Source organism: Styela clava, chromosome 8, assembly GCF_964204865.1.
Source record: "Styela clava chromosome 8, kaStyClav1.hap1.2, whole genome shotgun sequence".
NCBI lineage: Eukaryota > Metazoa > Chordata > Ascidiacea > Stolidobranchia > Styelidae > Styela > Styela clava.
In genome coordinates this window covers 7,964,214-7,980,018 of record NC_135257.1, presented here as the reverse complement: position 1 = coordinate 7,980,018, position 15,805 = coordinate 7,964,214, and the positions used below count along the sequence as shown (strand labels likewise).

The 15,805-nt window shown below is 35.3% G+C and overlaps 1 protein-coding gene across 1 annotated transcript; it reads left to right on the top strand.

Moving 5' to 3' along the window:
- The first annotated feature begins 10,796 nt into the window (after window positions 1-10,796).
- LOC144425840 (small ribosomal subunit protein eS17-like) lies at window positions 10,797-13,752 on the top strand. Its single transcript, XM_078115562.1, has 4 exons — window positions 10,797-10,920; window positions 11,549-11,700; window positions 12,593-12,764; window positions 13,626-13,752. The coding sequence occupies exons 1-4, from the start codon at window positions 10,918-10,920 to the stop codon at window positions 13,722-13,724; spliced, it is 426 nt and encodes a 141-aa protein (XP_077971688.1). The 5' UTR covers window positions 10,797-10,917; the 3' UTR covers window positions 13,725-13,752.
- Window positions 13,753-15,805: the final 2,053 nt, after the last annotated feature.

Sequence of the window (15,805 nt, the reverse complement as noted above, 5' to 3'; positions counted from 1 at the left end):
CAAACGCAATTCGTCGATTTTTAGCCAATGGAAAAATGAATTCGATCCATCCAGATTACAATTACAACCCATGTAAATCACCGAACTGAATATAAACATCAAATGACGTCATTTATTTTTAGTTGCGCAAAAGGAGAACGCGTCCTCGCGTCTACTCTGCAGTCTGCACGTGACAACCTGCGAGTCACGAGCGAAGCGTAGTGAGATAAGGCGTCTTTAGTCAGATCAGATGCGCAACTCCGGCATTTTTGTCCGAAGATCGTATTCGATAGCACGCTCCAATGCACATACTTGACGAGATGAAAACGAGCGGATGTGTGCTGCTTTCAAGGCGTAGCACGAATGGTGTTCGTGCCTGCTTTGACAATTGTTGTCGATTTTAATGATATTTTTGAAAGTTGGGATAAAAAGAAATCGGTAAAAGGTAAGGTGAATACTATTGTTGTATATCACACCCGGGCATCGCACTGTTAAGTACATGTGGGAAAGCCAGCCTTTGTCAAATACTACGAAGTTATTAATTCAGTACGGTACGTAGTTGCCCATTTGCCGAAATTACATATTTACTTACTCCTTATGGTTTCAAATAGTTCATGCACCTCCAGTTAGATTTTTTTAATCAGTGAGGATATATACTCATTGTTGATTGCTGCTCATTGTAACATACTATTACGCATTCACTTTTATTTGCGTATTGAATCAAAGTGTTAACAAGTTCACCTAACATTTCACTCATACCGGTCTATATTGTATAGTCTGATTTCTCAAGTATTTGGAGCCACGAATGCTTGTAATTTTCTGACTAAACCCTTTTATTAGTTGGTTTATATACCAAATTCAGTAAAATATTTTTCAAATAAAACATGAGATATTGGATTTATTAGCTTTTCCATTCTGAATCATATAGACTGCTTTATTTATTCTTAACGAAAATTAATAAATCTCCTCTCTTTCTTCAGATGTGAAAGTTGTGGACAAACCTGTCTAAGCATTGTGAGACTCTTGCAGCACAAGAGGCAATAGCAGAAATAGTAAGTATATCAATCAAGAAATTAAGCCGACATAAAGCAAAACTTTCAACTATTCGTCTAATCTCAATTTCCTATTATTTATTCACAGGACAACTATAGCAGACGGGGAGATATCAGAAGTCTGGCGACATATCAGTGTCAGTGTGATTCCAAGAAATATAATGCAATTGAAAATTGCAATAGAAAAACAACCTATGGAGGCATGCAAAGACATTTGACCCTCCGGTAGAGTTGTGTATGGCCCCCACATCCTGCAGGGCTTGAGGAAAATAACTAAAAATTCCAAAGCGTAAGATTGCATAAGCGGTCTTATTTGTAAAAAGGCACAAAACACGCCAGACATACTTAAAACAGCTTTGGAAATGAGGATTACGGGTACCTCACTGCACCTGTGTTATATTTGGTTCATCAACTTTTGGTAGTACTATAGAAGAAATTCCGGAAGGGGTATAATCATCATTCATGATAAAATACTATCATATATTTTTTGAACAACTTCAATCTAGACCTGGGATCTCAAACTCGCGGCCCCAGAGAACTTCCAGTGCGGCCCTCGAACGCTTAACAATAATTGTAATAGTATTTTTTTTTTTTTTTTTTTTTTTATCTAAATGTAATAGATTTTTCAAACCTTCTAAAGTGAAATTGATTATTCACACAGAAAACAATTTACTGAAAGTAGTTTTGGAATATTAATTTTTTTGTCCACATTTTGACCCAATTAAGAATACACATCAAGCTAGCAAAAGAATACTTGAATAAAACACTTGAGTAATTAAATTAAACGCAAAGTACATGAAGAAGGTGGCATTTTCGGAGAAAATGGGAGTTGTAACATTTCTGCTCTTCACAAAATTCTGAAGCACATTGTTTAATTTGTCATATTTCCGTCAATACAATCAAAAAACACAATAAGCTCAGCAGTCAATATGACAAATTCGAAGACCAACTTCGAACAGAAAATTTCCATGTGTTTGTATATCAATATAATTATACAACGACTTAGTTACTAAAAATCAATATCAATAATAATTCAAGCAATCCTATGCCACGCAATGTAGTGCGAAATGTCTTGTTGTTTTTTTACTGATCTATACATGAAATGATAAAAGTAACTTTTTTGCATTACTGGAATTAATTAAACATTCGTAAAGATCCAGATAAACCCATGATCATGTGGCCTCGTTAGTTAGAGTTGGTACTATAAAATCATTTCAGACTGGCCTTAGTATGCTGGTGACACAAAAAAGATGCCAAACGCCAGGACAAATGTAATTATTAAAACATTGAGTTTATACTGTAGTATTTTTGTTAATTTTAGGTTCATATATTCAGATTAAGTTATTTTTAGTGTATGTATTATTCTTTCCTTATTCAAAGCTTGTTCAAAAATGATTTTGATGGTTGTACATAGAATTTTACGATTTTTTATAATAAATACTGTAACTTGCAAATGTTGCAATAATAGTGGAATGCAAATATTAATATGTAATTGCATTTGAAATTGAAGAAAATAATAAAACTTAATCCAACTGTTTAGTTGCATCACAATATATGTCACAAACTAAAACTATCTTAAAAATATCTTTTAAGTATACATTATCAAAAACTGTTTGCGGCTCTTTTTACAATTTTCAAAATGCAATGCGGCTCTCGAAAACCCATGAGTTTGACACCGCTGATCTATTCTAGACGATTCAAGCATTGCTTTGGGAAATTATATCACTTCAATTAAATTGAAATAATCTCGCTATATTAAATACAAAATCGTTGCTATCATAAAGGTAAACCAATTCAGCCACTCGAAATATATTGGCCTTCACAAAGCAATGGAGGCAAAATTGAGAAATCATGAGCTATGAACATTTGTTCTTTTCTTTGTCTTGAACTTTCCATACTCCACAGCCCCTATTAATTTTTTTTAATTTTAATTACCATGTGATGGTCATACATATCTTTAACTTGTATTTTCTGTCATGATGTATTATCTCAATGTGCCAAACTATTAATTAGTGTGCATATTTTGCTTCCAGATGACATAAATGTATTGTCATGTTTATTACCTCAGCTTGGAGTATTGACAAGAAAAAGGTGCCAGTAAATTAGGTAAAAAAATTTTCAACTCATTGTTATAATCAGAATTCACAATCAATAGGAATTATAAACAGCCAACAATCAGTGAGAATTATATGCGAAATCCCTCAGAATAAATTTGTCTAAAATCGGAGGAAGGCAAAAAATATAGGTAGTTTCCATCCACACAAGCATTTCAAGAAGACTTGCTCGAGCCAAACTAAATGAGCATCGTCAGGTGATCGGTAAGGCTGCAAGTTGAATTCAGCCCTGCAACCTCCTGCATAGAAGATAATATTAATTAGTGGGCTATGAGCTAAATTCCTAAATTTAAACAAACCTATCTACGATGCATTATGTACCAGCAATGTTACCTACGATTAACTGAATATGTAATATGTCTAATAAATTCACCTACAAAAGCAAGTTCGATAGGTGCAAACTTTGTGTTATGGAATTGTATCGCAGCACAGTTTTGTATGACACCCTCTTTAAATGAAATTTCAATGATTAAGCGCAAACATTAAAATTACTAACTTTGAACTTTGTCATTATCTGCAAAATGTTCCACACAAATCTTTCCGCTATCGCGTTTGTAAACCTCTCTGATAAAAAAACGTCTATGATGTCCAGAATTGCTCTTTACAGCTTGCCTGTTATTCCAGCTTTCCGAGTAAGCAAAACTTCTTAGATATAGAGATTATTTTGTTTCGTTACAGGCGCAAAAAGGCAGGTACTACACGTAAAAAAGACGCCGAGTAGCAAAAGCGAGCGGAAAACGGACGCGAAAGGCGACGAGAAATATGTGCATTGGAGCGTATCATGAAATACAATGTTTTGCCTGTAGTCTTATGGAGTGACGTCAGAGTTGCCTATCATGTTGTTTAATGTCATTGGTCAGATCTCGCGTTGTTATTTTCAACGAGACGACCGTGTAGTTCTTTCCCAATGACCGCGGGAAATCACTGGTATGACTTTGGGTGGCATTTGAACACTCTGTGATAATCCATGGTCGATTCCCAACTTCCACAATAATTTTTATTTATGGTTATAGTTGTGTACCGTTTATCATTCATGTTAAAATGGCACCTACGGAGAAATAGTTGTACTTTAGTTTTATTACAATTAAATGAGACTAGAAGTTCCCATAAAGTTGCCAATGCGTTGGTATAACAACGTAAATAAATACAGAGGGACCTTCAATAACGGAACCAATTAATTTCTCAATTGCTCCTATGAAAATGGAGAATATTTGTTTATTTTATTTGCGCTTGAACCCATTCATTCATGACTTTTCCATTTACAACGAAAAAATTATTGTTGTATTGAAATGAACTATTGCGATGTCAATAGCATATTCACTGAAAATGATGACATCACTATGGAGTTCTGTGACGTCGTTTGGAAACAACATCATATAAGAAAGGTAGTAAGCAAATTCACCGAAATTACCGCCCCCCCAAAATTACCGCAATGAAACTACTAATAATAAACAATAACATTATTCAATTTTACAACGAAATGGGCTATATGTTCTCTGAGTCATTTTTCAGTTCATGTAAAAACATTCCAAACCAGTTTCTTCCCTTCGAGCATGATTGTTCGCTGTACTTGTCCACACAACGAGCAAAATTCGTTCTACAGATTTTTATATTGTTAGAAAATGTCCAGTCCAGAAAATCGATAGAAACGCTCGTAATATCCAGGACTTTATATCGCTTGAGATATATTGGATAGTCTTGATAAGAAATTGATCAAGATTGTCGTACTAGTTTTTTTCTAGATAATGGTGGAGATTTTACAATAAGAGACTCCAATGTGCACAGATTCAATTGATTCTTCTAATCTAAGGATTTCCCGCATAAGCACGCGGTTGAAAATCGACGCATGGGCGGACGGAATATCATTAAAATATACACCTTCGCTGTTTGCTATACTCTCCGAACATCGTCCACGTAATTCCCTCCAGATACTGATCGTTACTGTGGTATTTATGTGTTGAACTAGAGCTAGGCTAATGTGAAACTATTGCATGGACGCGCCAATATACAAATCCCCCTCCTAGTTGCCCCGCATATTTATTGGACACGTAGTGGACATAACGATCGTTTCAAAATTTTGTTGTTATTGTTATTATTTGTCTCCGTCAACACGTTTTGAAGAAATCGCTTTTCTCTTCGAATACTGGACCAATTGCTTTGAAATTTTCAGTGGTTAAAGATAAAAAAAATTTCCAGAAGGCTATTACTTTTTTTTCTCTATGACGTCATCGAAATTATGTGACTCTACGTGTCCATATATTTGAGCATAGCTCTCTTGTCATAATTCCATAAACATTTGTTCCCAATTAGAGCCGGGCAATTTCGAATACCTAGTGGTTTCCAAATCAAATGGAATATTTTTTCGAATCGAATTTCGAATACTTGGAAAGATTGGTATCTAAATGCGGCTTTTTGATGGATTATTGAAAACATACAATCCATCACGCAGACAGTTGGTTGTGTGTTCACACGGAATAAAAAAAAAACTGTTTCATCAATAAATCAGTCTCATGTCAGTTTGTATTGTAAAAAATTATACCTCCGCAAAAAATGACGGATGCACCTCGATGTTTGGTAAATAAAATAAAAAAGATGGCGGCGATTCGACATTTTAGATGGGGGCCATATAGGGGCAGCCGCCCTGGGGAGCACGTTTTGGGAGTGAGTTTGTTGCTTAGTTTGATGATTTAATAAAAATAATACGAATATTTCACTCGCTTAAGCTTTAATTGATCCATTCTCATGTATAACAACATCTATAATTTGTTTATCCTTCGTATCATTTTTTAAGTTAGGTGTAGGGGAACTTTCAAGGAATTACGCAAATAATCTACGAAATTGAAAATAGCTTAAAAAAGCAGTGTATAGCGGTAGCCTATGTGTAAATAAGTGTATTGTTTCTTCAATTTAGTTCTTCACATAAATTGCTGTAGGCAATCCGCTATATATCTATATCCAACCTGTTTTTAAACTTACCAAGAAAAGCTTAAACTATTGAGGGTCACAAAACGCTCGTGTCACATGTAGTGGTCAGACAACGTGCGGTTCGAAAGGTTAGTGGGTAGGAAAAATTATATTTTTAACTACTGAAAATTTCAGAGCAATTGGTCCAGTAATCAAAAAGAAAAGCGACTTTTTAGGTTTTCCACTAGGTGTCCAAAAACGTGTCAAAGAGCAAGAACAACAACATAATATTGAAACGATCCATAGGTCCACTACGTGTCCAATAATTTACATATTTGTTTTAAATATTGAGTGTGAGTTAAAATATTGTACCTGTTGTTGTAACTATTTATTCATGTATTTTATATTAGGCGGTAACAGACTGATGTTTTTAACCGTCGTATCGTTACCACTCAATTATAAGTATATATAAGTATAAATTTATTTCGACTCCATAATCAGCAATAGACGATAAAACAAGAGAGCAACGCTCAAATATATGGACACGTGGACTAGAGCGAAGCAGGGTTTACCTTTGACGTTACCGGTACCGTACCCTCAAAAAGTTCCGGGTTTTCAGTAGCAAAAATTTTCACAGTCAGCCGTCACGCTTGGCGGATTAAAAACCGTGTTCCCATAATTAAAAATTAATACAGCGCAATTTTGGATGAAATATTAGATCTCATAAGATTCATAGAAAATTCAGGAATAAATGAAAGTAATAGCCTTCTGGCAAAAAAATCAATCTTGAACCACCGAAAATTCCAAAGCAATTGGTCCAGTATTCGAAGAGAAAAGCGATTTTTTAATGATAATGACGAAAGAAAATAACAATAACAACAAAATTTTGAAACGATCGTTATGGCCACTAAACGTGTCCAATAATAGATAAAAACAAAAAATAAAAGTAACTGATTATAGAATCGGGAGAGCAAACAAAACCTCAAGAAAGGTTTTGAAGCGTACAGATTTTAGATGGAATGGTATTGATAAAAGAAGTAGTACGTGTTCGCTCACCCAAAAGTAAAAAAAAACTAATTAAGGCACGCACACACACACACAATACAATCGAGACATAATTAGGTCGGAAGTAAAAAAAGCGAGACTTGAAATCAATTAAATTACCCAGTAAAAAGAAAAATATACAAACAAATGAAAAAAATGAATGAATTCTTCTGTCACACCAAACTAATTTATCTTTATGAGAATTGCCAAATTGGATAACGAATTAGTCAACAGGAGTAATATACTGTGGATAGAAAAGTATTCCTCAAAAGATATCGTCAAACTGATTATAATTGGAGTCACCTAATGCCGAAGTACAATTGATGATAATCTAAGCGCAAAACCGCATAGTAGTCAACTAGCTAGGAAGTTATCACAAACCGTTGGTATTTTTCATGAACTAAGACACATTTGGAATTAAAAAAACGCTGAAAGTAGTTTGTTATAATTTATTTCACTCGCGATTGCAATATGGAATTCTTAGTTGGAGATGAGCAGCCAAACCTACATTGCAACCAATTCAAGTTTTACAGAATAAAACACTTGGGTGCATATCATTTTCAGAGAAGAGTCGTATAACCAACCTCAGACTTTCTGTCAAAATGAAATTATGCAGCTTTCAGAGATTGCATACTTTAGAAACTGCTAAATTTATTCGTCGACATGAAAATGGCCTTCTTTCTCCTGCTTTTAAGGACTATTACTACACACCTAGAAGATGTGCGTAAATACGGTACTAGATCCAAGAAAATTAGATCCTATTTTACATCGAAGGTTTCCACTGATTTTGGGAAGCTATCTGTAAAATATAATGATGTACAGCAGGGGTCATCAACCTTTTCGAGGCCGAGGGCTACTTTCTGGGTACAGATCAAGCTGTGGGCTACCAGTTCAATGTACACTTCTAAAAGTCAGTTTGCTCGATTAAGCTTCAAATATTGATAATTACTGGTATTTAGTCAAGTAGAGACACTGATAAACTTTAGAATTCCTCAGGAAATCAAACGATTATACCAAGTATCAAATAAATTTCTATCAATAACACTTCCATTTCAAAACTGAATGTTTCCAAATTGATTTTAAAGTGATCACTACTATAATATCCTAGGAAACCACAATGTACCTGGATTATTTACAAACACTCTGCACAAGTCTAGGATAAAAATGAACTTAACAGTTGTACTATCAAATGTTGCAGAGTGTTGTAGTTACGACGTGTAACTTGTCACTGTGACTATGAGCGAGTCTTGCAGATTTTCATTAGTGAGGCGTGTTCCGTGTTTGTTCCTGTTGGAGTGAGTCGCGGCGGTGTGGACCATTGTGCTAAGCGTTAAGAACGTTAGGTTCGCAGGTTAGAATTCCACGCGGGGATAGTTATGTACAAGAGGTATGCTGAACTCCTCGCCGCCGTTGGGTGGTAACCGCTGGTTACGGCTCCTGTCGCCATCAAGTTCATGCTTCCAAAAACTAATAACTAGCTAATCCCAAACCCGACATGAAATGGTAACCGGACGAGAATGCGTGCGTTCTGCGTTGGGTGAGCCGTCTTATCGACTATCTTCTCCATCGGTATAAATATGTAAATCCCATCCTATCCTGAGTTTATGTCGAAATGTTGATTCACAAAGATAAGTGGAACCAGACAATGGTCTCGTAAAATAGGATTGCTGTATGATTTGAATCGCGAACTTTTTCTGCTTGTACTGCGCTGACCAGTGAGTGAGTGGATAGTTAGCGCAGTAGATGCGTGACAAGATGTAAAATATCTCTTCGCTTTGCCGTCGCTACAATCGCCCCACTAATGAGACACACGCAGACTATTTTCATGGTGGTAAAATATATATATATAATAACGGACAAGAGAAAGCGCGGTTTCGTGGAAATTGATATCAGTGTGATGTCATAATTCGAACATTGTTGATTAACCTGTCACATTACCGAGGTCAACTAAAAATCAGGTTGATGTTTACAATAATTAATATAGTGTCATTCCCAGTTCCCATATAAGTGTGATTAATACAAGAATAGAAGGACAAAATTAATTGATGTAGCTTACTTATAAGCGCCGTTATTAAGCTTAGTTTGGAACAGACCTGCGGGCGACTCGTATTGTCTTCGCGGGCGACTTGGTGCCCGCGGGCAACGCGTTGGTGACCCCTGGTGTACAGGTTTGGGATGATGTCTCACCTGAAATACATCTCTTTTTACTTAGAAAATGAAAAAGCTTTTGCTAACGAAGTATTCAGACTAGTAAACATTTTTCTGTAATCCCCCAGTAATATGAGTGATTGTGAAATATTTATTACTCTTTTAGTTTGCATTATATTTTCAACTTCTTATTGTATATCAGCGTGTATCCTATATATTGCCCCAGAATTAGTGTATACTGTTAATAATTGCCCTACTTTTAGAATAATATAACCATGGTGAAATTTTTTTTCATTATTGTGTCTGTGCTATTCTTATTGTTTATTTATATTTTATACTGAGCCCAAACTCTGTTATGGTGATCTGTAGGGCTGGGAATGATAAACCGGTTAACCGATTTTAGATGGTTAACGGTTACGATTTATTTTAACAATGTGTGAATTGGATAGTTCTATAAAATTATGTTCATTGTTTGTAGAAATAAAATCTCTCTCGATCTCTGTCACATAGCCCTACCGAAAATTTCGATTCTCCCTCTGTGCAGACCCCGTTCTCTCCGAAGCAGTGATTTTCAACCGCGGCTCCTTGAGTCAAATGCAACTTTCAACTGTTTTTCCTCGGCTCTCATTATCCTTTTCAGTGAAAATTTTTTATTGAAAAATAATCAATGACTAGAAATTGAAAGAATGTATGGCAGTAGTTGGATTGAATGGCATGGTAGCTGTTAGATCGTTTTGAGTGCAATTTTTTATTATGATGGCATAGTGTCCCCCAATGGTAAACCTACGTTTCAGTACACTGATTTCATTGTTTCCAGTACCACAAGCACAAGGCTATCCTGTACACTGCGCAAAGTTCAGGCATTTTCGAACAAAAAGATTATTTGTTAGTTTGTCGTTGTTGGTATGTTAGTCGTTGGTTTGTCAAGACAAAATGTCAATCAAAGCACACAGTCGTAAAATCTCGCACTCGTTATAAATACAAGAGAGCTATGCTCAAATATATGGACACGTAGCGCCACCCAATGGCAATAATTTTGATGACGTCATAGCGAAAAAAAAAGTAATAGGCTTCTGGAGAAAAATTTTATCATTAACCACTGAAAATTTCAGTTGCAAGCAATTGGTCCAGTATTCGAAGAGAAAGGCGATTTTTTAATGATAATGGCGAAAGAAAATAACAGCAAAATTTTGAAACGATCGTTATGACCACTAAACGTGTTCAATAATCGGGTGTTTCAATGTGATTGGAAGTAGAAATTATTGTAAAAAAAGGGAGCCAGCTATTTTTATATCTACTGTTGGAGAATGGACTCATAACGATTGCAGCCCCCTTTCAGACTTCAGAATTAAATGTCAATGTCAAGTTTAGCATTGAATTGTTTTTTTACCACGAGTTTTGTTAATTTTTTTTATTTTGAAATACATACTTCAGTTTTGTTTTGTCGCTATTTTAATTTGCGTTATTTTTTATGCGTCTCTTTATATTTTCAAGGTATGAAATTTGGCTCTGACACTAAAAAAAAATTGAGAAAAACACTTCTATAAAAGATTGCTGCCATTCGACTGCTCGCGCTAGCCACCGAGATGGTGAGATGTTTGGTGACGCTTCGTTGACCATCGCTACTTTCTGAACTGCGCATCATCTGTGAGTTCCTTTTCCGTGTAAATCCGAAGATGGTGGGTTCTTGTCAAAGTTGATATTATATCTGAGTAATCGTTTGTCCTACAGCAGCCATTTGGGTCCTGATTAGCGTTTCTGTTTTATTCGTATAACATTTAAACATTTTTTTAGTGTGTGAGACATTCGTATAAACATATGATTGTTGGACTGGTGTCTCAAAATGGCCGTGTAAACGCAGAGTAGTAAACTGAAATTCCAGCTTAAATTCTAGTGTTGGTGTGGATCAATTTTATTTTCTGGTTGTTCAAATATAAATATTGAGATATATATGAGTACTATAACTATGTGCTAGGATATACATGAAAGTGAAGAGCCAAACTTCAGGTTATCATGGTATTCAGGTATTAGATGATCCAATGATAAAAAAACGATTCGATTGATCGGAATGTCAAAAGCATACTACGACTACTGTATGTAACCTGCACAAGAAAATACCATACTGAAGCTAATGTTATACGTCTGTATGTATTTTCAGTCTGCCTGTCTTAGCTTTTTTCATTCGGTCACCGACTATTGGGTGTCTAATACATGCAGGGTACGGTATTAAGGAAAAATTTCATTATAAGAAATCCAAAATATTAGTCGTTTTTGTACTGTAATAGTGATCTAAGTGTTTTGTTGCAGGGTCGTGTTCGAACCAAAACCGTCAAGAAGGCGGCCAGGGTGATCATTGAGAAATATTATACACGTCTGACTTTGGACTTTCACACTAACAAGAGAGTATGTGAAGAAATTGCAATAATTCCAAGCAAAAAGCTTCGTAATCAAATAGCAGGGTAAGGTGATACAAAATGCTTGTAATGACTTATTTTATTATCACTTTTGTTGCTGAAATAATTCATGATGTCTTGGTTAACTTGGTATTTTCCTTTTTTTCAAGCCTGCTATTTATTGTAAATAGGTAAATAAATTCAGTTATAATGTTGTAACAAATAAGCCAACTCCAAACTTTTATCATTAGAGCAAAAATCTTTTTAAAATGTTTAAAATAACAAAACCCATTCAGGAAATGAATGTAGTGACTAGTAGATTACACCTTTTACAAGCTTTTCAGATGATAAGATAATTTTTATCCAATTCCCAGTTCAAAGTAGCCGGGGCTCAAGGAACCACTGTAAATTAATAACATGTGCAGATTAAATTAATTAATTTCTGTCAAGGTTCGGAAAATATATATTATACAAGATCGATGATTGCATTTCTCAGCATGGATATATGGAATTGCAATTTTGTAGAGCTTGTAAACTTGTCTTTGTCTTATTGTAAAGAAAAACTCCATGAAAATTATTGTTCATTTGACTTGATTATCATTGAGGATAGCTTCATTCAAATTGGTTCAAATTTCTTCCTGATCCATACATTCGATAAATTGTTGCCTTTTTCTCAGGTTAAGATGGGTTTGGCATAAGCCTGATTCTTTCTAAGCTTATATTCTTTATTCATATTCAAATAAAAAAATGCAAATAACTGGCCAATTCTATTGTCTTCTAATATACATGTCAAGTATGTAAGTTTTTGTTCAAGTCAAAATGTGCCATCCAAACGATCTTGTGATACTTTGTTTAAATGTCTTCAGGTGATAATGACATTACCATCTTACGAATCAGTTTTTATTATCTTTGGCATGTCATAAGAACATCGAGAATAGACAACATATTTTCATTTTAGGTTTGTTACTCATTTGATGAAGCGAATCAGGCAGGGGCCTGTTAGAGGTATTTCCATCAAATTGCAAGAAGAGGAACGTGAAAGAAGAGACAATTATGTTCCAGACACTTCTGCACTTGATCAAGAAATCATAGAAGTTGATGCCACAACAAAGGAGATGCTTAAAGTTTTGGTTCGTTTCAATTATATGATAGATGTAATGTGTTCAGTGCATGCCTAATTTTGCTGCTACCGTCCCCACATTCTCTAATTCGCCAATTATCAACTTGTATTGCATACTTGTAATTGCTGCATGTTGAAAAATATCAATTTAATTCATTGCTAAAATTAGAAGTGTTCACTTCAGGATCCGAATAGTATTTCAAATCTTCGATTCAAAGCAGTATAGCACTTTTAACTAAGTGACACTTTATCACCAAATTTAGTCAAAATAATCGGTACTCCCGTAGTATGTGTACCAGGTTAGGGCTGGCCATAGTTTTTATACTGATTTTCCTTATTTTAGTAATATTACGGGTTAGGGGACTGTCTGCGTTAGCCAAGTGAATATACCCCCCTGCACATAGGTTTCAGGCTCTTTACACAACTTGATGTAAAATAGGTGAACAAAATTATTGGTACACATACTTCTGGAATGCCAAATAATCGAACTTAATGATATAATTTATAGAATCGGATTCGGAAATATTTAAATGTCCTTTGGCACTATATTTTGTGCCCCTCTTTATCAGTCCTCTGTTTTTGCAAAATCACTATCCGCCAATGCAGTTTAATTGAAAATGTCAAGGTATATTTTGCAATAATTGCTTCTAATCAATCACTATTGGAAAATTGTAGCAATAATTACAACAGTGGCCTATTAATTACCATAGTGGCCGATGATTAATCAGCATGGCAAGAATTTTAATTTGATGAAAACCTTGTCACTACCTCCAATGAGGCCATTAATTTTCATTTTGTGATTATCAGTTGATAAACATATTTCATAGAGTACAAAGAAATCAGTGTTCAACCTCTTCGATTTTTGTTTCAGGAATTTGCTGGTATCCCAAACCTGCAGCTGATGCAGACAACCGTTCCAAGTTATACTGGTCCCCAACAAAGGAATGACTCCCGCCCTGGAAATCGGTGAAAGTCGAAATAAAATGTAAAATTATGGAGATTGGTGTTGTTTTTGTGGCCAGGAAAAGTAGATCCCCAAGAGTTTTTGAACATAGCTCATATCTCTACTTTCTATACTTGTTTTCAGACGATAGACAGAATTGGCATGCTTTTCGGATTTGTTAACGGCATTTTGTCCGAGGTTATGTTCTGCTTCGAGGTCGTTTCGCATTTTTAGAGTTTAACGTAGGCTGAGGCTTATTGTCGCCAAAATGTGTTTTTGCAGAGTACTCATTTGCATCAATTCTGGTTCATAATTTTCGTCACAGTGAGCTGGGGTCGTTTTTAAATGGATTGGGTTTCAATGGGTATTTTCTCTGATGCAAAAGGTTCCTCCCGACGGGGCCGCCTTGAGTCCGAGATGACGTTACCGAATAGTTTTGATGTCTAACAGGCCTTCAAAATATATCTCCCAAATTTCTCGATGTTGTGGGTTCCATTAAATGGAATATTTAAATGATAATATGTGGAAAAAAAAACGGTAGCTCAGAGTTTCTACTTTAAGCGAGTATATTTTTGCCACGTGTTTATCCAGGGAATATCCGCAAATATTTTTGGAGATAGGTTGGTGAGTCAGTGTTCTTCTCTGCTTCTGAATAGTACAGAGCATTCTCTAGTAAATAATTTTTCACGTAGTAAAAGATCACAACTTCGATCTTCAGTAGCCTATTTACTTAACTAAATTAGGGGTAATAGGCTACAATATGCGTTTTTTAAATTTTAACGCTATTAAAATATCCACTTGGGTCGTTGAATTTCATAAGTCAGGGAAACTGCATATAAAATTTTACCATGACAAAAATGATCCCGAGCAGAATTGAAGCTTTTTAAAAAGATCAAGTTCATTTTTTAAAATTATTTTTTTTTATGCTATTTCCTATTATGTAATTGATTGCTTTTATTCAATTCGTTTATTAACACAAAATTGTAGCCACCTTCACGTTGGTATTTATTCTCCCTAAATAATCACGAATTTCCATCATCACGTGCATGTGTTGTTCCACGAGGGCGACGATAATTACTTTTCGGTTCTCCCACGAAATTGTGAGTTTGGGGTGAAAAACGAGTTATTATAATCATCGATGACGAGATGCTTAAGATAAAATATATATATATGGAGTGAATCCATAAGCGAAATTTTTTGATTGAAAAGCGGCATTGTAAAACACTAATAATAAAACGAATGGAAACACCATGAGATTAGTTCTACGAGTTTTTCAGAGTTGCTTTTCTTTTACCGTAAGTCGACGAAAATGCGAGTAACGATGAACATAATTACATTAATATGAGAAGACATTTTAAATGCTCACATCGGCCCTAGATTGAATATTTTACGCAACAGAAAATTCTTATCCGCTGAAAAAGACCATTTTAACGAGTGGCGTAATCTCGGCGCCTGTTTTAGAAACCGTTGCACGGGAATTATTTTCAATTCCCTTTTTTGAACCCCCCTTTTGAAATCTTGGCTACGCCGCTGAATGTAGATATAACATATATATACAATTGCGCATCAAAATTTAATTTCGCTGTTCAATGACATATCCTATAGACCAGGGGTGTGCAACCTTTTTTATTGGCGGGCCAAATACAAGTAACTGGGTGAAGCTGCGGGCCGCACCTTTATTTAATTTAGGCTTTCTGGTAGTTGCAAGCACAAAAATTGCCTATATTTGCTATTGATCTTACGGCATTATTAGGGGTTCTTGCAGAAACAGTAGATTTGAAACGCATAAACTTCTGAAGAAACCGCTATTTAAATTTTTTGTCACACCGACTTCAGACGAATGCAGTGAGAAACACGTTTTTGTAATATAAATCGTGTATTTTGCAACATAATTTTGCTAGCTTGTTTTGCTAATATGATTGGTATGGGCTTTGCGACGAAAAAGAATAAATACTCGTTTTGCGGGTACACCATTCGAAATTGTTATTTCTCCGCGGGCCGCACAATTTCTTCTTGCGGGCCGCAGTTTGCATACCCCTGCTATAGACCTATAAATTGACGCTGTCTGTCAGTGAATGAGATATCGTGGTATAAATCGTTCATTTTTG